Source organism: Quercus suber, unplaced genomic scaffold (assembly GCF_002906115.3).
Source record: "Quercus suber isolate HL8 unplaced genomic scaffold, Cork oak 2.0 scaffold_780, whole genome shotgun sequence".
Taxonomy (NCBI): domain Eukaryota; kingdom Viridiplantae; phylum Streptophyta; class Magnoliopsida; order Fagales; family Fagaceae; genus Quercus; species Quercus suber.
In genome coordinates this window covers 31,315-56,239 of record NW_027070216.1, presented here as the reverse complement: position 1 = coordinate 56,239, position 24,925 = coordinate 31,315, and the positions used below count along the sequence as shown (strand labels likewise).

Here is a 24,925-nt window from a genome sequence, read left to right as displayed (position 1 = left end):
TGCACTGCGAAGCAATCAAAAATAAAAAAAGGATCACATTCCGAACCAACTCCAACACTGCTATTTGTATTTAAGCAATCAACACCTGTTCATTTCTTTTGCGAAAGTAACGGAGGTTTCCTAAAACAAAAGAAAAAGAAAAAGAAAAAAAAACGAAAACCAAACCCCAAAAAGACTCAATTTGGTTATGTCGCAGAGAACTAGACGACGCTGCGAGGGCACAGCCATGGGTGCCATCGTTCTCGATCTCCGACCCGGTCTCGGTATCGGACCTTTCTCTCTCGGTATTTCTCAACTCATCTCTAACCTTTTCGATTTTTAGATGATTTGATTAAACGACAGTTCGTTTTTATCGGAGTATATCTGGTCCGATCGTTTTCCCAATTAGTTTCAGATTTGGATTGTATCCTAATCAGCTTGATTTTTTAGTTATTCACCTGTTTGGTTCCCGAGAAAATGCGAGAAATTAAATAATTGTTTGCTAGTTTTAATGAAATAACGTTTTGTTGAAGCTGTAATGGATGAAGTACAATTCACTCAACTACCAAATTGAGTGTTAGGTTAGGTTACCGGGAACTTTGTGCTTCAAAAGCTTAAGCTAATTAGAAGAATTTTAGGCATTTTAGTGGTTAATAAATGTTTCAAATATTTGGTGCTGAAAATGGTTGTTGTTGTTATAGGGATGCCAATATGTGAAGCATTTGCTCAGATAGAGCAGCAGCCTAATATCTACGACGTTGTTCACGTGAAGTACTTTGATGAGGTTTGGTTTAGAGAATTGCACGCGTACTTTGTGATTTTTCAGAAATTCAATTGATGCTATATTTGATTTTTTGTGACGCATTTACGCTGTGAATCCAGTTGGAGGTGTCTTATATATTTGTACATATGAGTCTAATGCGATCTTGATCTTGTAAGTACCTCTTATGGTGGTTGTTTTATGCAGGAGCCGCTGAAACTGGATCTTGTTATTAGCTTTCCAGATCATGGTTTTCATCTTCGTTTTGATCCTTGGTCTCAGGTAATACTTTTGTTTGTTTAAGGTTTTTTGTTAGGGTTCCTTGTTGCAATCCTGTGGATTCTTTCCTTAGTGAGCATCAATGGGATGATGAAACTATTGAATATAGTTTTTGAACCTATTTTGTGATTGTCTTAGCCATTTTGGTAACTAGTGCATTGTTTTGAAAGGATACTATTCAAAATTGTTAGATGTAATTATTTTTCATGCCTAAATCATGGAATAAAGCTTTGCCTTTGGACTTATTGGGCAAACTAAGTTCATCTTTCTACTTTGGATACCTTGTGCTTTTTAACTATGGATTTTATGTGGCAATGAAGATGAATGGGCCTCTGAAGAGATTTCTCTGAGACATAATCGTTACATCATGATAATTATTATTTTTGTTCTTTTCATATCTAGAATTGTTGTTAGAACTGGTGTTTTATCATTCATCTTGCACACCAGGTTAAACCACATGGTAAACTCATATGAAGAACTATGTGGGCTATAGAAAACAATAAATTCTGAGGTTTCAACTTTCAGCATGGGCATGATTTTAATGTGTGCATCTATTGAAGAAATTAAAAGCGCAATAGGATTAGCACAACCACTTCAAGCTGTTTAAACTGTCAACTTGTGACCTGAATGGAGGTTTTCTTTTTTTTTTTTTTTCTTTTTTTTTTTTACTTAATTGATGCAAGTAAATCAAATTTTATCTGTGGCAAAGCATTTTTTTGATTGGCAATTCAATAGACCATTTCAATTCTTTGGCATAGGTTCTTCAGTTTACATAATGGATAGATTACTCTGTGGGAAAGAGTAATTCTGTCTTTCTAGTTATTGCTTGGGACTATAAATTTGTTTCATCTTCAGATTTGCTAGTGCAGTTGCCTTATGTTATGAGTCCCATTCACCTTTGAGTTTTGATATAATTTTGGTGCTCTGTTCTCCAAAATTTGTTGTTATTGCTCACATGGATTGTTGTTATAAATTGATTTTCTATGCAAATATAATGTACACGACTATATTGTGATACAATTTGATTAATTTGACTTTGAATTTTGTGTCAGAGGCTAAGGCTTATTGAAATTTTTGATGTAAAACGGCTTCAAATGCGCTATGCTACGTCTCTGATTGGGTAAGTTACTAAAATAAGTTTTATGATTTTTATGCTATTAGTTTTATTACTGAGCTGCGTTTCCTTTTGTAGGGGACCATCCACTCTAGCTACTTTTGTAGCTGTATATGCACTTTTTGGGCCAACCTTTCCTGGAATTTATGACAAAGTTAGAGGTGTTTACAATCTATTTTACCCAGTATGTATATGGAATTTATGACAAAGTCATAGTTTTATTTTTTTCCTAATATATCCTTGCCTAATTGTCTTACATCTTGGGGACTGTCATATGTGCATATTTTGCAGGGCCTATCCTTTGCTTTTCCAATTCCTAGCCAGTATACAGATTGCTGCCATGATGGGGAAGGTGTTGTTTCAGCATTTCCCAACTTGGGTTTATACTTGGTTGAGTGAATTTTCAAGTTCTGATTACTTAAATTGACTCCTTTATTTCTTTTATGAAAGCGGAATTGCCATTAGAGTTTCCGGATGGCACCACACCTGTGACGTGCCGTGTCTCCATATATGATAGTTCTACAGACAAGAAAGTTGGTGTAGGATCCTTAATGGACAAGGCTTATGCTCCTCCATTACCTGCTGGCAGTCTTTACATGGAAGAGGTGCATGTTAAGGTTTGGTTTCATCCTTCATCTTCCTGCAGTATTTTGATTGAATTGTCATTGTGCTTGAGTCTGGTATCATTTTAATTGAATTGTTTGTGGAATCCAGTGGGCCATCTTATGGATGGTCATCTGCTTCTCCTATTAGCATCAACCATTTAGCTTTAAGTATGGAAATTTTTTGGACCATCAAATAAAGCTTTGATTTTGAATGTTCTAGTTTGAATGTTTTAGTGCTTGCCAATTGTGTTATTTAGTTATTTGGATTCTGAAGTGTAGTTTTTTGACCCATTTGAGTTTGAATATTGGATAAAATTTAATTCAATGTCGGTATTGTCCAGCTTGGAGAAGAATTATATTTCACTGTTGGTGGCCAACATATTCCTTTCGGTGCATCCCCACAGGCAAGTTTTAGGTTTACTGCAATTAAGCTTTAGTATCTTTTTTCTTGGTAGATGCTTTCATGCTCACATATTACTTTATGCTTTTGTTTTATTTTGTGTCATACAATTTTCCATGGAATCTTAGATGTCATTTAGGCTCTTAATGGAGGTGCAATGTAATCAGAATTGTCTTTCTTTCTTTCACACTCACTCACATGCACATGCACATCAGCTAAAGATATAAATAATTTTATTTTTGCAGGAAACAAAATAAATTGCTATCAACTTGACTCACAAAGTCTTATCTTAAAGAATTCTGGAACTATGTTGGAAACAAAACTATCATACATTTAATGAGTTCTATTTGGGCATAATATGGTATTAATGATAATTAAAAAACTGTCACTAGGATTTTTAAATTACATAAATTAGTTTAATTGCTGGATTTTTCTTTCTCATCTCTTTTGTTTTCTGGATTCTGTTAATGACGTATTGTTTTTAGAAGTTTCAAGTGATATTTTAAAATTTCCTTATACTTCTTTGTCATTTTCTGCTTAGTTTGTGTTCTTATGAGGGGCCAGATTGATGCAATGTTGTCGTGCCTAATTTTTTAGTTTTCTTTTTTCTGCAGGATGTGTGGACTGAATTAGGTCGTCCTTGTGGAATTCATCAAAAGCAGGTATTACTGAGACAGGAATATTTCTTTCTCATTATTGTTTATCTAGTGCGAGATATTCTATTAAGTCATACACCATGCTGTGTTTTCTGTCTCTTTGACATGAAATGCAATGATGAAAGTATCTTTTCAGCACAGAGGCAATCGAGTGTTGCATGCTTTAGAAGGAAATTTATATTTTAAGACATAACAATGAACTAAGTTGCATTGTTTGCTTTTGACATTCATGTTGTGTCCTGTAATGCTCTTTAAGTCTTCCATTGCCATGTTGGTTGAAAATTCTTTTTGTTAATAATTTCTTTCCCTCATTGGAAGGTGTCTGAATTCCAGTGTATTTATGACACTGGAATAATCTTGCTATGCTTGTATCTGTGGCTGCATAGGTGCTTGGGCTGTTTTTATTATCCGGTGTCTAATCACTATAACTATCATTACTATATTTGAATTGTTTGTCATAATTAGTGAATATTGATTTGATTTAGTTGTACAGGTAGATCAAATGGTTATTCACTCTGCATCAGACCCTCGTCCACGGACAACACTTTGTGGTGATTATTTCTACAATTATTTTACCCGTGGTTTGGACATCTTATTTGATGGGCAGGTAACAACTTTTAGTTTTTGGGTTCTAGTGATATGTGCAATCATGATACCATGCATGATGACCTTTGCACTTAGGAACTATAATATCAGTGTTTTGTATTTGCAGACCCATAAAATCAAGAAGTTTGTTTTGCACACAAACTATCCTGGTCATGCAGACTTCAATTCATATATAAAGTGCAATTTTGTTATATTTGGTTCGGACTGTAAGTTCTTTATCTGTTTCAGAAGCTTCCAATTAAACCTTTTAATAGAGAAACCAATGAACCATTTTTCATTTTGTTTATTTTAGTTGAGGGTTCTTTTGAGGAAGTAAATAGCAGTGGACATAGGATTACACCAAGCACCAAGTGGGAGCAAGTGAAGGTATATTGTTTTTGCCTACTTGTTCTTCTCCATATTCTTAGTTTTTGTCTTTTATTTTTCATTTTCAATCTTTTCAGTGGATGTGATGTAGAGTTTCAATTAGAGATTTTAGGTGTTTGAGTAAGTATCTAATTGGATGCGTCTAGTGAGTAGAATCATATATTTCAGTATAGCGCCTGTTTCTTGGTACCTGGTTATTGGGTGTTTTGGGGGGGGGGGGGGGGGGGGGTGGGGGGGGGAGCCTGGGAAGTGGGGTTTCATTCAATATTCAAGTTGCTTTATCATTCTTGGAAAAATCCTTTTTTTTTTTTTTCCTCTTCTAGATTGTCCATTCCTCATCTACTGGCAGTAAGTTTGTGGGTGGGACATATCATATGTTTGCCAGGTTAAACTGAACAGAGACATAACTGTACCCCATTTATCCATGTTACTGCTGTCTTAACCTTTAATGTCTACTCCCTTTATAGTTATTTAGGAAGTAACAAATATTTTTACCTTCTAGGAAATCCTTGGTGACTGTGGGCGAGCTGCCATCCAAACACAAGGTTCTACAAGCAATCCTTTTGGATCTACATTTGTGTATGGTTATCAAAATGTTGCATTGGAGGTGAGTTAGTGATGATCTATACATCTTACTTGCTTACAATTTTGAACACCTTTCTGGTCTCTAAAAATGAAAAACAAAGTAAATTTAAATCTGAGTTCTGTTGAGTCAGACAATTATACTGCTACGCATTTAAACTTATTGTATGGTGGTAAGAGGGACTACTAATAAGACTTTCATTGATATTAGCAGGTGATGAAGAATGGCTATATCGCAACTGTAACTCTCTTCCAATCATGAGTAAGTGTCTGGTAGGTTGCTCTATCTTGCTCTTCCTCAGGAATGTTCTTTTGTCTTTGCATACATTCAGTTCTACAATTAGTTTCCTATATTGTTCTTTAGTTATCATTTAATAAGGTTTGTTTAGCTAAAATTCTTGGATCTATTAATCTTGGAGAGTTTGGAAGTTTGGTTCTCATTAGTCACTGTTAGTGACGTAGGACAACCACAAAAACAATAGAATAAGAAGATAAACCCTAGGAGTCAGCACCTAAGGATTGCTTGGAGTCAGTACCAAGCAAAACTGGAGTCAGTACCAGTGAAAGAAAGCACACGTTTTTTTAATTATTCTCAAAACTGTCTTACAATAATCTCCAAAAAGTGTTTAAATAGCTAACAACAATAAGGCATAAAGAAACCCTAATTATTAAATGTCTGGGCTTGCTTAAACTCAAGCCCAGTAACTGATAGGCTCCATCCATAAGGCCACAGGTTGGGCCGTTTTCTTTCTCCTATATGTGCATGTAATTGGGGGCTTGTACCTCGTGTCCACACCAACTCCTCCCAGGTGAGAAGAACTCGACCCCGTCAAGTGGAAATCTGAAGAGCTCTGATAATACTCCAGCAAGTCAGGATCTAGTCGCTGTAGCTCATCTCGAGTAATCCAAGTGCAATCAGAATCTGGTCGCCCTCGCCACCGGACTAGGAAACGGTGAACTCCTCCATCCCTGGTAGAAACAATCTGCTCATCTAAAATAGCATCAATAGATTCTTTATGTGCATAAGGTAAATTTAAGGGTAAAGGGGTGGGAATAGGGGCATTAATAGGATTAGGCAAAGACTCATCAAAAGGGGTATCAGGAATAGCTGTAGGGCTTTTATAAGCAACTAGATCCTCAATATTAAAGGAGGAGCTAATACCATAATCATGAGGAAGGTCAATGACATATGCATTTGGGCCCATTCATTTCAATACCTTGAATGGTTCGGCACTATGAGCCTGCAATTTTTTAACGGTCCTAGAGGGAAACCGTTCAGGTCGAATCGAATCATGACATAATCCCCTACCTGAAACTCTGCATGACGCCGATGAGTGTTAGGATGAATTTTATATTGAGAATTACTTGCCTGAATTTTTTTGCGAATCTCATTATGCAAATCATGAATATGTTGTGCAAATGCCTCAGCAGACTCAGACACCCTAACCTGTGGGGACATAGGCAAAAGATCTAAGGGCTTCCTAGGTGTATATCCATGCACAACCTCAAAAGGACTAGCGCCTATAGACCTATTGACAGAGCTATTATATGCAAGTTGGGCTACAGGAAGAATTGAATCCCAATTCCTATTGGCTTCACCCACTAGACATCGAAGGAGATTGCCTAGACTACGATTAACCACCTCAGTTTGACCATCAGTTTGAGGATGAAATGCTGTGGAAAATTTCAATTTGGTGCCCACTAAATGCCACAAGGTCTTCCAAAAATAACTCATGAAGCGAACATCCCTATCAGACACTATGGTTTTGGGAAGACCATACAGTTTGACAATCTCATCAAAGTAGAGCTTTGCGATCTTAGAAACATCAGAGGTCTTCGAACAGGGTAGGAAATGAGCCATCTTAGAGAAGCGATCAACAACTACTAGAATGGAATCATGCTTCCTAAAGGTGTGGGGCAAACCTAACACAAAGTCCATACTCACATCCTGCCACGGGCGGTCTGGCACAGGTAGAGGCGTGTACAGGCCAGTGTTTTGCTTGCGATGTCCAGTTGACAGGTACGACACTGGCTAACTATCTTGGCAACGCCCCTCTTAAGACCAGGCCAATAGAATTGACGTTCCACTTTCTCAATTGTTTTGTCTCGGCCAAAGTGATCTGCAATCTCGTACTGAAGACCGAGGGATACATAATTGGTTGGCTTTGAACAAGTAACCATCTCGAAGGGTATAATCATCCAGGATTGGCCGTGGGGCATTACTTAGGCTAATGTAGAGCTCCCAAAATCTGGGCATGACTCATATTCATCCTTAAGTCGTTCAAACCTAGTAACCTGGCTTTGATACCAAAACTGACGTAGGACAACCACAAAAACAATAGAATAAGAAGATAAACCCTAGGAGTCAGCACCTAAGGGTTGCTTGGAGTCAGCACCAAGCAAAACTGGAGTCGACACCAGTGAAAGAAAACACACGTTTTTTTAATTATTCTCAAAACTGTCTTACAATAATCCCCAAAGTGTTTAAATAGCTAACAACAATAAGGCATAAAGAAACCCTAATTGTTAAATGTTTGGGCTTGTTTAAACTCAAGCCCAGTAACTGATAGGCTCCATCCATAAGGTCACAGGTTGGGCCATCTTCTTTCTCCTATACGTGCGTGTAATTGGGAGCTTGTACCTCGTGTCCGCACCAGTTAGAGTCTTGTCTGTCAACATTTTTAGAGAACCACCATTGTCTTGATATTTTCCAACTTTTAAAGGTGTTATGGTGTAGATACGACTGCATTGTGGCATTTATCTTAGTTCAACTGTGCCTTTTCAAAAATGCTGTTGATTATTGCAGTTTCTGATCCCTGTTACTTGTGATTATTGTTATTTTTAAGGTTTGTTCAACTTGGATGCTGACACATCACGAGTAGTAGGTGGGATTTGTACAGCCAATTAGTGCTGAAGCAGCAAATACTCTCTGTAACTTCACCGTGGCACGGGACACTTTGTACAGTTATTTATCAATTTGTACAGAAACGTTTATATTGTGCTAATATTTATTTGACTTGGTAATTGTTCAAAGAAAAGATGCAAAGACAAACTGCCACTTTTCATTTTATAGAATGTACATTTCATATCTCAGTTTGGGCATATTCATTTGCTAATTGAAGGTCTTTTTAATGAACTCTTTCTACTTTGATGGTTCTAATCATTCAACTAGTAGTGCAGTACCTTATAGCCTAATGAAAATTCTGAGGAGACTGGGGTTCAACTATTCTGGGTGAACGTTTTGCTTGGGAGAAAAAGGAATGAAAAAGAAAGAAAAACTCATCAAGTTTTTGGAAATAGCATAAAAAGTTTGCTACTTAACTTCCGATATTGAGGGTTACATAATATAAGGGGAATGAGGTTAGTCATTCCAATAGCATAGTTTTAGTTTAGTAGCAAACTATTATGCTATTTCCAAAAACTATGCATATTCTTTTTGAGGAGAATGCTAAGTTCCAATAGCATAGTTAAATTTCGTAGCAAACTATTATGTCATTTCCATTAGGAAGATGAGAAATAGCATTATACTTTCTAAAAGTGTTTCAGTCCCTACACCCCTACAATACTAGATGTGCGATACAAGAATCTCCGCAGATGCTGGTTCTACTTGCATGCTTTTCAATTTAATTGTTGGGAATGAGAATATGTGTTGTGTAACTCACTAAAATATATTTTTGAGTTGCACCATGGCGTTGAAGGTGTACCAAGTGCAGTTGATAACTTGAAATTATCCCTAGTTTGGGAGCCAGTCCTGGCCATTGATAAAACCAAGTGAAATAAATGGTTCAGCCTCCTCAGCAGTGAGTTCCCTAGACAATGAAACTCTGCCCCCGAAATCAGCCCCTGGTCCCCAACACTTGTATTGTCCATAAAATACGGTCCTGCAAAGCACATGTTAACGTTGTTTCAATTGGTTAAATACAATGATGCTGGCACATAATCAAAGGCATGTGGTAAAGGGAAAAAAAGAGAACAAACATACATTTCCCGGCTTTTGTCTCCCCAGTCATACCATCCTCTAGGAGTGATGATCTTGTCCATGTATGTGTACGCAAAGACTACCCTAGAGAATGTGCCCCAAGCTCTTCCCAGGTAAAGGGCACCTGATCCAGTGACCTTGCAATTGACAAATGAGAAGCCAGTTTCCTCAAGGAAGCTCTGTCTCTTTTGAGCAGTCAAGGCTCCATAGCTACTGGTGATGGCATTCAAATGGCAATCCTTATAGCACGAGAGACCATTCCCGAAAATGAAATCAACGGAGCCTTCAATGTAGCAATCCTTAAAGTAGTGTCTGCCTATGTGATCATAAAGAGTGTCTTGTGCTCCTATAACTTTGCAACTGAAGAAGGCTGCTGTGTCAGCTGAAATCCGCAGAGCCACTGCTTGCTTGCCTAGAGCTCCTGATGGTGGCGATGGTGCTATATTCTGTTATTTCAAAAAATTGACACCTTACTTTAGCCATTAATATGTGGGTGAGGGTATAAACTATAAAGTATAAACACATATCATTACTTATAAGGGCTCCATACGGAGGAATCTTTTCTATAAGAAAAATTATCTTATGAGATTGTCTCATAAGATACTGTTTCGCTTTAAAGTAGATATCACACAAAGTGTGGGACTCACATGTTATGAGAGACTTGCTCTAAACTAAAAGCTTGTAATTTTTTGTTTATTTATTATTATATAAAGGGAGGGTTGTAGATTTAAATGGTCACTATTGTGACTGATTCATCACTTAAATCCTTATTTGTGTTAACTTTGGTTGTGTGTTAGTAATCATTAACAATTAAAAAATAGGTAAATCATGCATTTATTCTTATAGTTTAGGAATGATTTTAAACTGAATTCTAATTTTTAAAAAGTTTCAATTAAAATCATAAACTTTATAATTCGTTTGAATATTTATAAACAAAGAAGAGTGAAATTATGAAAACTCATATAAGCGAGACTTAGAGCCTAATCTAGGCACTAAAATCAGTCCATGTGAATCTTTGGATATAAAAATCTTATGAAATTATTTAAGAATCCTAACAGATAAATGCATTTTGATAAAGATGTAATCGTTGTGTGGTTTTTTTTGGGGTACTAAAATACCTCATGATGTGAATTTGTGCCAAGATAAGTCTTAGGTGTAGTTTATTTGTTTCATGAAATAATTCATGGTTTTAATTGAATTTTTTCAAAATTATCCATAAATTACAAGAGAATTGTGTTATTGGAAAACATTCAAACAACATATATGGAAATGGAAATTGAAGTATACTTTAACTGAGCTTAGACCTACAACACCCTACCTTAAGACTTATTCTGTAAAACTTTGAGACTATAGTAGATAAATTAATAATGGTAAATACCGAAGCCAAAATCATGAATTGACTGACCTTGAAGGTGATGTTCTTTGCAATGAAGTAAGGAGCATCAACTGCAAATGTGGCAGAACTAAAGGTACCCAATGGATGCCCAGTTTGTCCAATTCGGTCGGCTGTGTCGTCCCACTCAATAATGGTGTTATCTGCACCAGCACCTTCCAGGGTAATGTATGCCATAGTCGTAGGAATTAGGACCTTTTCCCTACATTTTTGCTCATAGTTAATTTAAACCAAAATATAACCCTTTGACTATTAGTGTTAGATACAATAAATAAAATCTTAATCGTTTAATGGTCTCTCTATTTTAGATCATTCTCTCTTCCCCCTTCCCCCTCCCATCTCCCAAAAAAAGTGATGCAATTTTGTGTTATGAATGATTATTGTTCGTTTGTTCTCAGCTTATTTGTTTTTTTGCTAAAAATTATAATGCTTATATTTGAAAAAAAAATGGGATTTTAAGAAACTGTACATGAAATAAAATAAACTAAAAGTTAAATAGAAAAAACTAGTAAAGACTATTCGAGAAGATGTTTTGGAGGAGAAAATGTTTTGGCATGACTATTTTACAAACACAAATTATATAGGATTACAGGTAATAAATTTTTTTTTTTTTTTAAAATTGCATGTTATGTTGACTCTCGGCAAAAATATAGTATATTGGTTTTGTGTTAATGTTACTTTATAAACACAGAACAAGACCAAGCAACCAATCACAACTAAATATGATCCGTGAGTAACAAAACAAAGACAGCTCCATTAATTACCTGTAAATCCCTGCACTGATGGAAATAACCACCCGACAGTTATTGACTACTGGTATCGAACTGATAGCCTTTTGAACTGTAACAAAATTACCAGTTAACTTCGAGTTTTTGTTCACTCTTATGGTTGAGCAAGGTGTTAACTTGTTGGTTGCTTTCTGGAAGAGGGAGTGCTTGAAGGAACCTGTTTGTTTGACCCAATTCAGGTACTCCTTTGCGCTCACCACGTATTCGTTAGACACATTTGTATGTGGTAAAGAACTCGTGCTTTCCAACAATAAAATCAACAAGAACAGCTTTACTACTATCTTATTGAAGTTGTGCTTGTGAAGTCTGATTGTCATTGATGCTGCTAAGTGCTAAGTGAAAAAGCACGTAAAAAAAAGTCTCTAGTTGTAGTTGAAACTTGAAAGCCTTAAACTAAATTTGGTAAGCTTGGAATTTGAGTTTGTTTGAATGGAAGGTTTAAAAACATAAGAGCAGGGAAGGTCAAGGGAATCTAGCAAGTTGTGGCTCTATCTGGATTGTCTCTTCCAATCACACCCATTAGGCCCAACTGTGACTTTCTGTCAAGTGGGGTTTCTTCTTGTCTGTTCTGGTGAAATTGTTTGTTTAATCCATTAAAAGAAAATTAAATCAATCTAGTTTGCTGGACAAAACAGTGGATCATCACATGAGGCTGATAAAGCTTTACATAATTGAACGTTGGGCTTGATAAAGGTGCATCTCTTGTGGCTCATTTTTAGACCTCAATTAGATAGTAAGTCTTGTAGTGGGGGAGACAGCAAAAATGGTGTGAATCTTTTCATGTTTCATTTTTATTTGTAGGGTGAAAGTAGCTTGGTAATGTGCTAAGAGAAAGAACAAACGAAGGGGTATGTTTTGGGTACAAGTGTGGTAGAAGATGACAAAAGGTGGTCATAAAACATCATGTTCATGATGGAGATGCTACATAAGCATATAGTTTTTTTTGGTTGATGGGAACATGAGCATATTGTTGATTTGATAGCGTAATGATAATTTCATTTGTGTACAAAGTTTGTTTGGCTAAGGATTGGTTGTCCTCATATAAAATTAGGTACATCTTATGTAGTTTTCATTTTTCTGTGGAGAGTGAATAAATATTTTTAAAAACTATATGATCTAATGACATTTGATCCTATTTTGTGAGATTAAGATCTGGAGGTCAAATTTCTCTTCTTACACTTCAAAAAATAAATAATCGAACAATTATGAACAATCAAGCACATAGTTTCCTCCCCCTCAAAAAAAAAAAAAAAAGCATATAGTTTCCTTAAAAAAAATGTTGATGTCTTTAATTCCAAATTTTAACCCTCATACCCCATGACAATTTCTTTTGGGTGTAATGTTTGTTTGGCCAATAATTTATTGTCCTCACATAAGGCTAGATACACTTGATAATTATTTCAACTTTTATGTAAAAAGTAAGTAAACAATTTTGTCAATGGTCATATGATTTAATAGCATTTTGTCCTTGTATGGGAATTAAGATTCAAATGTCAAATCCCTTTTTTCACTTAATGAAAAAGTAAGTGAACAATTGAAAATGATTGATTGATAATGTGTTTTAAAATTTTGATCCATACATTCCTAACGCTTTTAAGCTGGTATTACCAAAAAAAATAGTGATTTGATAATGTGTTTTAAAATTTTGATCCATACATTCCTAATGCTTTTAAGCCGGTAACACCAAAAAAAAAAAAAAAAAAAAAAAAGAGTTAAAAAAGCCAGAGTTCAAAAAATAAGCCGGTAACACCAAAAAAAAAAAAAAAAAAAAAAAGAGTTAAAAAAGCCAGAGTTCAAAAAATAAAATTAAATTCCGTTGCCGGGACTTGAACCCGGGTCTCTCGGGTGAGAGCCGAGTATCCTAACCAACTAGACTACAACGGAGTTGTTGTTGGAGTTACTCAAAACATATTATAAATTCCAAACGCTTGGAGTACTAAATTAAATTCTGACACTCCTCAGGCCAGGGTTTTAGTGCTCTGTCTGTCTAAACTCAAAGCCCTCGCTCGCTGAGCATTTCTCCTATCCGTTCTTACACGCACATAAAAACACAAACCAACCGTTAGAAACACACAAGCGATTTGTTTTGTTTTCATATAGTACAAAGAAGATTGATTGTTTTATCTTTCTTCTACGCCGCGCAGGTATGTTTTTTTTTTTTTTTTTTTTTTATAACTTCAATTTCCGCATTTGGAGTTTATTTTTAGTTCTCACGGATTTCAATTACTCACTCTTAGGTTAAATCCATTCTTTTATTTTCCATTCCACTGCAAAACCACACAAACATAATCGAATTTATTACCTGTTGGTTGGGTTCTAGAGGCTACTGTTTTTGGATTGTAATTATTTGGAGATTGAAAGTTAGATTTTATTTTGTAGATTACTATGCTTGCTTCACTTTTATATTTATGATTACTGAAAAAAGAAAAAAAAACTATTTTTATAACTACTACTCTACTAGGTTGGATATTTCTTGTTGCTATTGGGCTTATAATGCAGTGTTATTAGGCCAAAATACATTACTGATCCCTAAACTTTAGCTCATAATCGATTTTAATCCGTAAAGTTTGATGTGATCGCTTTCAGAACATAAACTTACATCGATCACTTTGAACTTCAGGGACTAAAATCGCTTGTGGCCTAAAGTTGATTCAAGTTGTTGTGTCTACTCAATCTGATATGGCCGATTCTGTTTATATGTTGCAGCCATTGGTTTGCGGTATTTTGTAGCAAAGTTAGTGTGTCATAGATTGACAATAGCAACTTAGGCAAAAAGATGACAGTGTTTGGATTGACTGCTAGTCCATCAAGATGTTGTCTCCGGATACCTTCATGTGGCCCGGGCTCGCTGAATAGGCGAGCTTTTGCACTTTCTAGTCCTGGGAAGCCTAAACAACAGATTGATTCTCTCTGTTTAGTAAGGTACTGCCTAATTGTTACCAACTTTTGAACTTGGAGTGAGGGCTGTACACTACTATAACATTGTTATGCTTTTTCCTTGTTGTGACCGAACAGAACTGACTGGATTGGTTCTAGACAAAGATGCAGAACGCAGCCATCTCACTGGATCAAGTGTGCAATGGATGCTTCCTATGGTGATACGCCAAATGAACCCACTGGTAATCTTTCACTCTCTTGATTAGTTGATGATTGTGTTATTGTTATCCATGGGGATTTATACTTAGTGGATAAAGGTTTATTGCAAGCCATGGTTTTGTAAACCTAAATAATAAATAAATGTGCATGTTTGTTGTGAACCTTTCTGAGGAAGAACTCATGAGAACCTTCATGACCTTCTTAAAATTTTGTCCTGACCAGATGATGTGCATAGTGAAGTATTGACATTTGCCTCTGTGTTTGCTTGTAAGGTTGGGAGCTTTACTGAGCCATAAATTATTAGTGATTGACGGAGTTATTGGGCTACTGACCAGTTGTAACTTTAATATCTAACACTACATATTTTGTAGGAAGGGTGGAGAAGTAAGGGAAAAAGGGGAAGGCTGAAGCTATTTTCTTACTGAGCCAATTAAAATGGTTTAAGTGAAGATAAAATTGGCAATTCACTTTTTTTTTTTTTTTTTTTTTTTATGATACATGATCTCTCTCCTTCTATTTCTGCATCCATCAAACAAGGAAATTCTCTCTCACTGCCTTCTCCCTCATATGTCTCACAGCATTGTAAAAAAAATAATATAAATGTTGGAATTCACATTTGTATGAACAAGAAAATAAAACATGTACATAGGACACAATATTTTATATGGTTTGGCCAATTTCATGCCTATATCTACAGGCAATATCAACCAAAATTCATTATCAAGAATATAGATTATAAAAACTCAAGCAAACTTCACAAAAAAAAACTAGCACACTTGCACAAACCTCACAAACACACCAAAACTCTCATAAACATAAACTAACCCAAATCCCAATACACCCAAAACAAACTCACTGCGTACTCAACTACTCATAAACTTGACACTTCACAAGCCCAAAACCTCAATGCACTCACTGGTGTTCTCTCACTCAAAACAATTGGCAAACTATTAATTCACACATCTGAGTATCTTTCAAGCCCGAAGAACTATCAAACTACTCTTTGAAAAAACCCAGTCATGCTCTTCTAAGAGTGTTTTCTCCTCCCCAATGGGAGGACCTCTTGGTCTAAAACTACTCTTTGAAAAAACTCAGCCATGTTCTTCTGAGAGTGTTTTCTCCTATCCAATTAGAATTCCCTTTATATTTTTATCTATATATAAGGCTTCAATACTATTTCTTTGGTGGACAAGAAACAACAAATTACTTCTTAGACTTTTCATTCATCCCAAGAAAATTCAGACCGAGTGAAAATAAGAATTTGAGGCAATTTTCAACAGTGAATGTTCCTATGAGTGAGCTGCTTTGAGAATTCATGCCTAAGCTGTTTTTGCATCTGACATTTTATAATTGGATAAATTGTGGTCTGCTCTTGTATTGAGAAATTTGGTGTTGGGTGACTGGATTGCCTTTGTTGAACTTATTGGTGTGGCTCACCAGTATGACTTTCTTTCATGTCACCATCCTTTCTTGCACTATTCTGCATGGAATTTATTAGAATTTAGAAAGCATGTTTCACTCTTTCTCTCTGGGATTTAGCTTAGGTGGTTTAGGGTGGGTGGGGTTGGGATAGGTTTTAGGTTCTACTCTTATCACTTGTTAAAAACAAAAATGTAGACATGAATGACTCTCTCTCTCTCCCCTTCATATGCAAGGCAACTAGGGACTTGCTCTTAGTTCTTTAAGCATTAAGTTGATGCAAACCTTCACATTGTAAGCGTCTTTTCTGATTTATTGCTGCTGACCATATTCTATTAATTTGGTTCACTAAATATTGTAACAATTTAGCGCCATTGACTCTAAAAATCTCTCCTTTTCTGCAAGCTCAGCTATCTTTCCTAGAATTAATGTGAGGGACCCGTACAAACGACTTGGAATAAGCAGGGAGGCTTCTGAAGATGAAATTCAAGCTGCAAGAAACTTTCTTATTCGTCAATATGCGGGCCACAAACCAAGTGTGGATGCTATTGAGTCAGCGCATGACAAAATAATTTTGCAGAAGTTTTATGATAGGAAGAACCCAAAAGTTGACATAAAAAAAAAGGTCAGAGAAGTCAGGCAGTCCCGTGTTGTTCAGGCTCTTACAAATAGGTTTCGAACTCCATCAACAAAGTTCATTATAAAAACATCTATTGCATTTATAGTGCTTGGGGCTCTCACTGCTTTCTTTCCAACTGAAGAAGGCCCGACCCTTCAGGTTGCAATCTCCCTGCTGGCTACCATGTATTTTATATACGATCGGTTGAAGAGCAAAATCCGAGCTTTTCTTTATGGGTATGTGGAACGGTATCTGTTTAATTAAATATGGAATATTGGAATGTTCCTGCTGTTAATTACTTAGGTCATTGTTTTTTGGATTTTCTTCATAGAAAATTTGTATTGTACCAACCATTGCATTTAGTCCTGAGCCCAACGTCACGGTATATGCTTCGATAATGAGCTAATGTTTTTCATGATTATCTTAAATGTCATGAGCTTTCCCTGATTATGCAAACGTTCCAGAATTTCAGCTTATGGTCTTCCCTTTTGAAATTAAATGCATTCTTGAATCTCCCTGCTACTTAAACCTAAAATATTACATATATCCTTATCATAAAATTTGTTGTTATGTTGCAGGGTTGGATCTTTTGCTTTCTCATGGCTGTTGGGAACATTCTTGATGGTGGCTGTGATTCCTCCTGTACCTGTACTTAAAGGACCGAGGAGTTTTGAAGTGATGAGTTCATTAATAACCTATGTTCTACTTTGGATTTCGTCTACATATCTTAAGTAGAGCCTATTATATATAAGTACAAGGCCTCAATTCTTTTTGGAGTGGAGATCACCAGATTTTCTTTGTAGCTGGTTTGTTGATTCCCTGATTTTGCTTAATAGAACTGTGTGTATCTCTAATTACAGTTTTGATACTTTCTCCGGCTGTCGTGTTAATATTTTGTTGAATGAGCCTGCAGTTTAGGAAGAAAAGTTTTATGGAAATGAATGTTTTGTTTGGAGAAAGGGTGTAAACTAGAAAAAGATACTGGTCAGGTTTGAGTGAGAGTCTAGAGGTACTAATTATTAAATAGATTGTTTAACCTGGGTATTTTTGGAAAGTGGTTAAGTAAAATAGGATTTTATGCTAAACAAAAATTTTAGTACTACAAGCTAAGCCACTATTATTCCTATATGATAGATAATGATTGATTGTCACTTTTACAAGTACCCAAAATTTTTGTAAATAATTGATAAAAATTGTGATTCAATTTATAGCAGTAGAATTTTTATATGATAAATAAATAAATAGGATTTTTTTTTGGTTGTTGAGAAAAATATAAATAGGAATCTAAATATAGATCTGAAACTTTGAAAGCCTGAAATGGGCCACAGTCCATACGGACCACACCTGAGATAAAAGAGAAATAGCATAGTTCCATTTTCTCCCCCAAAGCTCTTCTCCAAAAACAAAGTACCCACGCGCAGAATCCCATCCACAGCCGAAACAAAAAACCCCTCATATGCTCCATAGAAACCCATCTCTCCAAGTAACCAAACTCCAAAACAACTCGAGCCTACAGTGGTCACTTCTAGGTCACTTCTAATTAGGGGCGGCTCCACTTGGAGCCCAGGGGGTTCAAATGAACCCCCTGAATTGAACCTAAAAAAATTTTATTATAATATTTATTATTTTATTTTTCCTGTTTTGACATTTAAAATAAAAATTTGAACACTTTAATCTTTAAGCGCAATTGAAATAAACTTAAATATAATTATCTTAACAATATCTTGATCTTTTTAAACATAGAAAAATTTCAATAACAAATCAATTTGATCTAAAATCTGGGAAAAAATTTTAATTAGCCCAACAATAAAAGTAGAATTTGCTAATCTTAAACCTTAGAAAAAACTCATTTAGATCATAAGAAATTTTAGATAAATCAATCAAATGGAAAATTAGTAGATGAATGATTGCATGACTATATACATTAAAACAAATGTAGCTAGTAAGATTGATAATGAAAATATGAAACAATAATTTCAAAACACGAAATATTGTAAAACTTAATATATTAAAGATTTTTTGCTTTTTTTGGTGATGTCGATATTTTTAATTTATCTTTTGTTTAAAATTTTGTATAATTTATATTTCTTATTGAACCCTCTAGAAAATAATCCTAGAGTCGCCACTGTTAGGGGCGGCTCCACTTGGAGCCCAGGGGGTTCAAATGAACCCCCTGAATTGAACCTAAAAAAATTTTATTATAATATTTATTATTTTATTTTTCCTGTTTTGACATTTAAAATAAAAATTTGAACACTTTAATCTTTAAGCGCAATTGAAATAAACTTAAATATAATTATCTTAACAATATCTTGATCTTTTTAAACATAGAAAAATTTCAATAACAAATCAATTTGATCTAAAATCTGGGAAAAAATTTTAATTAGCCCAACAATAAAAGTAGAATTTGCTAATCTTAAACCTTAGAAAAAACTCATTTAGATCATAAGAAATTTTAGATAAATCAATCAAATGGAAAATTAGTAGATGAATGATTGCATGACTATATACATTAAAACAAATGTAGCTAGTAAGATTGATAATGAAAATATGAAACAATAATTTCAAAACACGAAATATTGTAAAACTTAATATATTAAAGATTTTTTGCTTTTTTTGGTGATGTCGATATTTTTAATTTATCTTTTGTTTAAAATTTTGTATAATTTATATTTCTTATTGAACCCTCTAGAAAATAATCCTAGAGTCGCCACTGCAGTTCTAATCATGTTAATATATCATGATAATATCAAGTCAACAAAATCATTTCTAGTTCCTCATGCAACCTAAGATTTATGTTTTCTAAAAAAACTACGATTTATGTATATTTCATCAATTTCACATAAATTATAAAGGTTCTTTTCTTTTTAAAATGATGTTTGAAAGTCCCTTAGGACCTCACCCTATAAAAAAAAAATCACAAACACACCATCTATTGATTTCCAACTTGAACCCATTAAAATAGCTTTTATTTTTATTTTTTTGACAAATACATGTATAGCCAAAAACTTTACCTAACTAAAGATTAAAATTCTTAAAAGATTGGTTACATAACTTTACCTAACTAAAGATTTTTTTTTTTTTAAATTTATAATTTTTGGATTCCAATTTGAATTTACTAATGTTCCATGATCCAAGAATGAATCACAATTAGGAAAAAAAGAAAAACATAAATTGTAATTATTTTACAATATATGGATAGCCAAAATTTACAAATTAAAGACCTAAGGTTAGAATAAATCTAATAAAGAGCTCTCTCCCTCGTAGGAGTCTCTCTCTTTCTCCTCTGGTAAGAGATTTCTCTCCTCTCCTCTCTGGTAGAGTCTCTTTCTCCCCCTAGTGGGGTGTCTCACACTCTTAGATTCATGCTCTCCTTTGTAATGGAACAAGAGGTAGTTAACAGTCTTCAAAAGCTCTGTCTCATCAAGGAAGAAGCAGAAATATCAATCACAGCTCATAGCAGAACAGTCCTTTTGGAGGAATGCTCTTTAAGCTTGTTTGGAAGGCTACTCTCGGACAGACAACAGAACCAAAGAGCTCTGAAAAGCACACTACAAGCAGCATGGAAGATGGGTTCAGAGCTACAAATAATTGAAGTAGGAAATAACACTTTGCAATTCAAGTTCAGCTCTCGCTATCAGATGGAATGGGTTGAAAACAGTGGGCCTTGGAATTTTGAAAACAATTTGCTACTTTTATGCAGATGGAAAAATGGTCTCACATCAGAAAACATTGTCTTCACTCATTCCCCGTTTTGGGTGCAACTATGGGGCTTACCATTTGAGCTCATGTCTGAAGGGGTAGGCCGTGATATTGGGAATAGTATGGGATGCTTTATTGAGATTGACAAGCGAGCTAACCAATCTGAGCAAGCAAAATTCATGTGCATAAGAGTTGATCTTCCCATTGATAAGCCATTACGTAGAGGAGGAAATGTAGTGGGCATGGATAGTGACAAGTATTGGGTTCATTACAAATATGAAAGGCTACCAACATTTTGTTTTCTTTGTGGCAAGATGGGTCATGATGATAAACATTGTCATGCTTGCTCAGATACACAGAACGCAACACCTCAATATGGTGATTGGTTAAGGGCGTTTGAAACGTCTAAAGGTGGAAGTGGCAGACCGAGTCGCTTCTCTAATGGCGGCCACAGTGTTGGTAGCAATAACCAAAGTGATGGAAAAGATCAAATGTTTGAGAATGCGCTCCAGCCCTCTCCGGCAGCTCATGGTGGAGAATGCTCTAACAATGGTTGCGCTCAAAATTCAAAAAATGCACAAGGTTCAAGCAAAACTGATCAGATGAGGGGACGTGATGTTAAGGGCACTTCAGCGTGTCAGGAAGCAGAAAGTATGGTGGGATTAGACAACTTGGATGCCAATTCGTGAGTTATGAGGCAGGTAGGGGCCCCACGTGATGGAGAGTCTATGCCAATCCCTATGGAAACATCTAGTATCGGGGTGTTAGTTAGTGATACAGTTTCAAATGTGGGCCAAAATGCACAGGAATTAAAAGACCTACCCGAAGTTGCAAGCCCACACAAGCCCACGGTTTTGGTCTAAGCACATGAAATAAGTGAAGAACAAGCTGACCAGGGAGTTATGAAGGCCCAAGCTGGAAGGGGCCGAATAAAGAAACTTGCTAGGGAGCAAGGACTAGCCCAAGATAAGGTCTCTAAATCCCAAAGCTCAATTCTAGGATTGAAAAGGCTTGGCTCTCAAATTTTCTTAGACGGTGAAGAGAAAGTCTATAGAAGACAGAAGTGTGGTGGTCTTGTTGGAAGTCCCTGTAATGATAATATATTAGCGGCGATTGCTGTGCAACACTGCCAGGAGCCATGAATTTGTTAGGATGGAACTACCGGGGGCTTGGGACCCCCTCAATCAGTTCGAGCGTTGCACGATCTTGTGTGACAATGGGCTCCCAAAATAGTTTTCCTATCGGAAACTAAGTTAAAATCGAAGCGTATGGAAAGAATTTGAAATTGAATTGGTTTTGCAAATTTCAAGTTGTGGTCGTAGTGGAGGTCTAGCACACCTTTGGAAGAGGGAGACTGACCTGGAAATTAAAAGCTTTAGTAATCACCACATTGATGCGGTAGTCACAGCGGCAAACTCAGATTTTAAATGGAGAATTATTGGGTTCTATGGCCATCCTCAAGCTCATTTGAGACAGTTCTCATGGGATTTACTTACTTATTTAAAAAATCAGTACCAGCTTCCTTGGATTTGTTTTGGAGACTTCAATGAGAGCTATTACGTTCCCAAGGGTAGATGGAAAAGTTTAGAAATGTGGTTAATGACTATGGTTTTAAGGACCTTGGCTATTTTGGGCCTAACTTTACCTGGTGTAATATGCAAGAAGGAGTTGGTAGGATGTATCTCATACTTGATAGAGTATTTGCTACTAGTGATTAGGTGGACAAATTTGGTGAGGTCAGAGTCTACCATTTAGTTGATTCTGCCTCGGACCATTGCGCTCTGTATTTATCTGATCCTAAGGCCCCCAAGCTGCCACGTGCTCGCTGGTTCCATTTTGAGTCTATGTGGACAAAGAAAGAGGAATATAAGGAAATTATTGAAGCGGCTTGGTGCTCAGTTAGTGTTTTAAGTTCACCTAGCGAGATTGCGTCTGCTCTTTTTGCTTGTGCTGCTGACCTTAAGGCTTGGAGTTCTGTTGCATTTGGGCAAATTCCAAAGGAAATTTAGGAAAAAGAAAGAAGCTTAGTTCCTTAATTCAGCTTGACAGTGATGGGTCTTTAGGTGAGGAGATAAATCGAGCACGAAAGGAAATTAATGATCTCCTTGATAGTGAGGAGATTACTGGGGTCAACGTTCAAAAGTCCACTGGCTCAGAGACAAGAATACTAATTTTTTTCATGCAAGGGCCTCTGAAAGACGGAAGCAAAATACAATCTTGGGAATTTGGGACAAACATGGTAATTGGTGTGGGGATCAGGATAGTATTGCCAGAGCTGCCATTTCCTATTTTGAGGAATTATATACCACCTCCCACCCGAGTCAGTCAGAGAGTGTAATTGCTCCCATCCCAACCTTGGTTACTCCCGAAATGAACTCAGAGCTTTCTAGAGCCTTTACCAGGGAAGAAGTAGTATCGGCCCTCAAGCAGCTACATCCATCAAAATCACTCGGCCCTGATGGTATGTCTGCCATTTTTTTCCAAAAATATTGGAATATAGTAGACACTAATGTTTCTAATATGGTCCTAAATGTTCTTAACTCTGGCATGTCTTTAGCTGATATCAATAAAACCAATATTGCTTTTGTGCCAAAAACCAATAATCCCCAAAGAATGACTGAATTCAGACCAATTAGTCTATGCAATGTGGTTTATAAGCTTGTTTCTAAAACTCTAGCTATTCGCCTCAAGGCTATCCTTCCTTATATTATTTTAAAAAATCAAAGTGCATTCACAGATGGCAGGCTTATTACAGATAATGTTTTGGTGGCTTATGAAATTATGCACTACCTGAAGCACAAGAAATGTGGGCAAGATAGCTTCATGGCTGCAAAGTTAGACATGAGTAAAGCTTTTGACAGAGTAGAATGGAGCTTTATTGAAAAAGTTATGAGGAAGATAGGCTTTAATGAGAATTGGATCAATCTAGTGATGAATTGCATATCCTCGGTGTCTTACTTTGTCATTATTAATGGCACAACGTATGGGAGCATTATGCCTACTAGGGGCCTACGACAAGGCGACCCACTGTCCCTGTATTTATTCCTTCTGTGTGCAGAAGGTTTCTCGGCCCTTATTCATGATGTGGCAAGGAACAATCAGCTGAATAGCATCTCCATTTGTAGGGGGGCTCCAAGAATCACTCACCTTTTCTTCGCTGATGACAGCCTCCTCTTTTGTAGGACCAATGGTACTGAGTGTAGTAAGCTAAAAGAAATTCTTAGTATGTATGAGTTAGCTTCGGGGAAAAAGATCAACACAGACAAATCTTCTATCTTTTTTAGCCCAAATACTTCCCAAGAGCTTAAAGATGAGATTATAAACATCCTTGGGTCAATGCAAGACTCAAATCATGAAAAGTACCTTGGCCTCCCCTCAATCATTGGTAGATCTAAGAAGCTTGTCTTTGCGGAGATTAAAGAGAAGGTAAGCAAGAAGCTAGCAGGTTGGAAAGGTAATTTGCTCTCTATGGGTAGGAAGGAAGTTCTTATTAAAGCAGTGGCCCAAGCCATTCCCACTTACACAATGAGTTGCTTCCAACTTCCAAAAACTCTCTGTGAAGATCTTGAAAAATTGATGAGCTTTTGGTGAGGGCAAAAGCACCAAGAGACCAAAATGGCCTGGGTTTGTTGGAAAACTATGTGCATGCCTAAGTCACAAGGAGGAATGGGTTTTAGAAATTTGCAGGCTTTCAATCTTGCCTTGCTTGCAAAACAAGCTTGGAGAATCCTTACAAACCCGAGTTCCTTGGCAGCCCATATTCTTAAGGCTAAATATTTTCCCTTTTGTGATATTCTCCATGCAAGTCTAGGCAGCAGCCCATCTTACACCTGGCAGAGTATCTTTAACAGCCTAGAGGTTTTGCGTAGTGGTACAAGATGGAGAGTTGGAAATGGACGTCTAATCCACATTTGGGATAACAAATGGCTCCCAAGCCCCTCGACCTACAAAGTCATCTCTCCTCCTAGCCCTTATGAGGACTACCCCATGGTCTCATCTCTTATTAATCCAATGACTAGATGGTGGAAGTTTGAGACTGTCCGTGCCCTCTTCCTCCCTTTTGAGGTTGATATCATTTTAAAAATCCCCCTAAGTTACAATCTTCCTGATGACAAGCTCATTTGGATAGGGAATAAGAGGGGTGAGTTCACAGTTAAAAGTGCCTATTTTGTCGCAAGCAAACTCCTTGACTCAAGGGATGAAGGGGAATGTTCCTCTGGTGATTCAAATGCTAGGATTTGGAGGAAAATCTGGTCTTTAAAGCTTCTAGAAAAAATCAAGATTTTCTCTTGGCGTGCTTGTGTAAATGGCCTTCTCGTACTCACAAAAATGGCTGCTAAAGGTATTCAAACTTGCTGTGTTTGTCCAATTTGTTATGAGGCGCTTGAAAGCCTTCTTCATGCGTTAATCTCTTGTGATTTTGCTCTTTCAGTGTAGTCCCTTTGGAATGATTGCCCCATTGATTTGCTGCTAAAAGCAACTGATTTTAATGATTTGGTGCTCCATCTTTGCTCTTCTCCGTCTGCTTTGTGCCTGGAATTCTTCTTTGCAATTGCTTGGTCGATTTGGTGCAATAGGAACA

General features: G+C 36.3%; 3 protein-coding genes and 1 non-coding gene across 7 annotated transcripts; 2 read left to right on the top strand and 2 right to left on the bottom strand.

Moving 5' to 3' along the window:
- Positions 1 to 61: 61 nt before the first annotated feature.
- On the top strand, positions 62 to 8,483 carry LOC112033592 (PHAF1 protein At3g51130). 4 transcript variants are annotated; one of them, XM_024066375.2, is made up of 15 exons: positions 62 to 284; positions 681 to 763; positions 947 to 1,021; positions 2,071 to 2,138; positions 2,211 to 2,316; positions 2,424 to 2,484; positions 2,583 to 2,749; positions 3,079 to 3,141; positions 3,752 to 3,799; positions 4,287 to 4,400; positions 4,506 to 4,605; positions 4,692 to 4,765; positions 5,268 to 5,372; positions 5,559 to 5,609; positions 8,194 to 8,483. In XM_024066375.2, exons 1-14 carry the CDS (start codon positions 188 to 190, stop codon positions 5,607 to 5,609), a joined length of 1,212 nt encoding a protein of 403 aa, XP_023922143.1. In that variant the 5' UTR covers positions 62 to 187; the 3' UTR covers positions 8,194 to 8,483. The 4 variants fall into 4 exon arrangements, with proteins under 4 accessions (XP_023922143.1, XP_023922142.1, XP_023922145.1 ...); XM_024066374.2 differs by having other exon boundaries at positions 5,559 to 5,620; XM_024066377.2 differs by having other exon boundaries at positions 64 to 284; positions 5,562 to 5,609.
- A 336-nt stretch (positions 8,484 to 8,819) lies between these two features.
- On the bottom strand, positions 8,820 to 12,039 carry LOC112033596 (probable pectinesterase 53). The gene is made up of 4 exons (XM_024066380.2): positions 11,484 to 12,039; positions 10,732 to 10,921; positions 9,330 to 9,772; positions 8,820 to 9,228 (listed from the first exon to the last, which is right to left on the bottom strand). The coding sequence occupies exons 1-4, from the start codon at positions 11,822 to 11,824 to the stop codon at positions 9,081 to 9,083; spliced, it is 1,122 nt and encodes a 373-aa protein (XP_023922148.1). The 5' UTR covers positions 11,825 to 12,039; the 3' UTR covers positions 8,820 to 9,080.
- Positions 12,040 to 13,318: 1,279 nt separating this feature from the next.
- On the bottom strand, positions 13,319 to 13,391 carry TRNAE-CUC (transfer RNA glutamic acid (anticodon CUC)). Its single transcript has one exon. It is a non-coding gene; the product is annotated as a tRNA-Glu (tRNA).
- Positions 13,392 to 13,469: 78 nt separating this feature from the next.
- Positions 13,470 to 17,600, top strand: LOC112033605 (protein CHAPERONE-LIKE PROTEIN OF POR1, chloroplastic). Its single transcript, XM_024066392.2, has 5 exons — positions 13,470 to 13,651; positions 14,214 to 14,429; positions 14,523 to 14,626; positions 16,433 to 16,877; positions 17,220 to 17,600. Exons 2-5 carry the CDS (start codon positions 14,284 to 14,286, stop codon positions 17,374 to 17,376), a joined length of 852 nt encoding a protein of 283 aa, XP_023922160.1. The 5' UTR covers positions 13,470 to 13,651; positions 14,214 to 14,283; the 3' UTR covers positions 17,377 to 17,600.
- Positions 17,601 to 24,925: the final 7,325 nt, after the last annotated feature.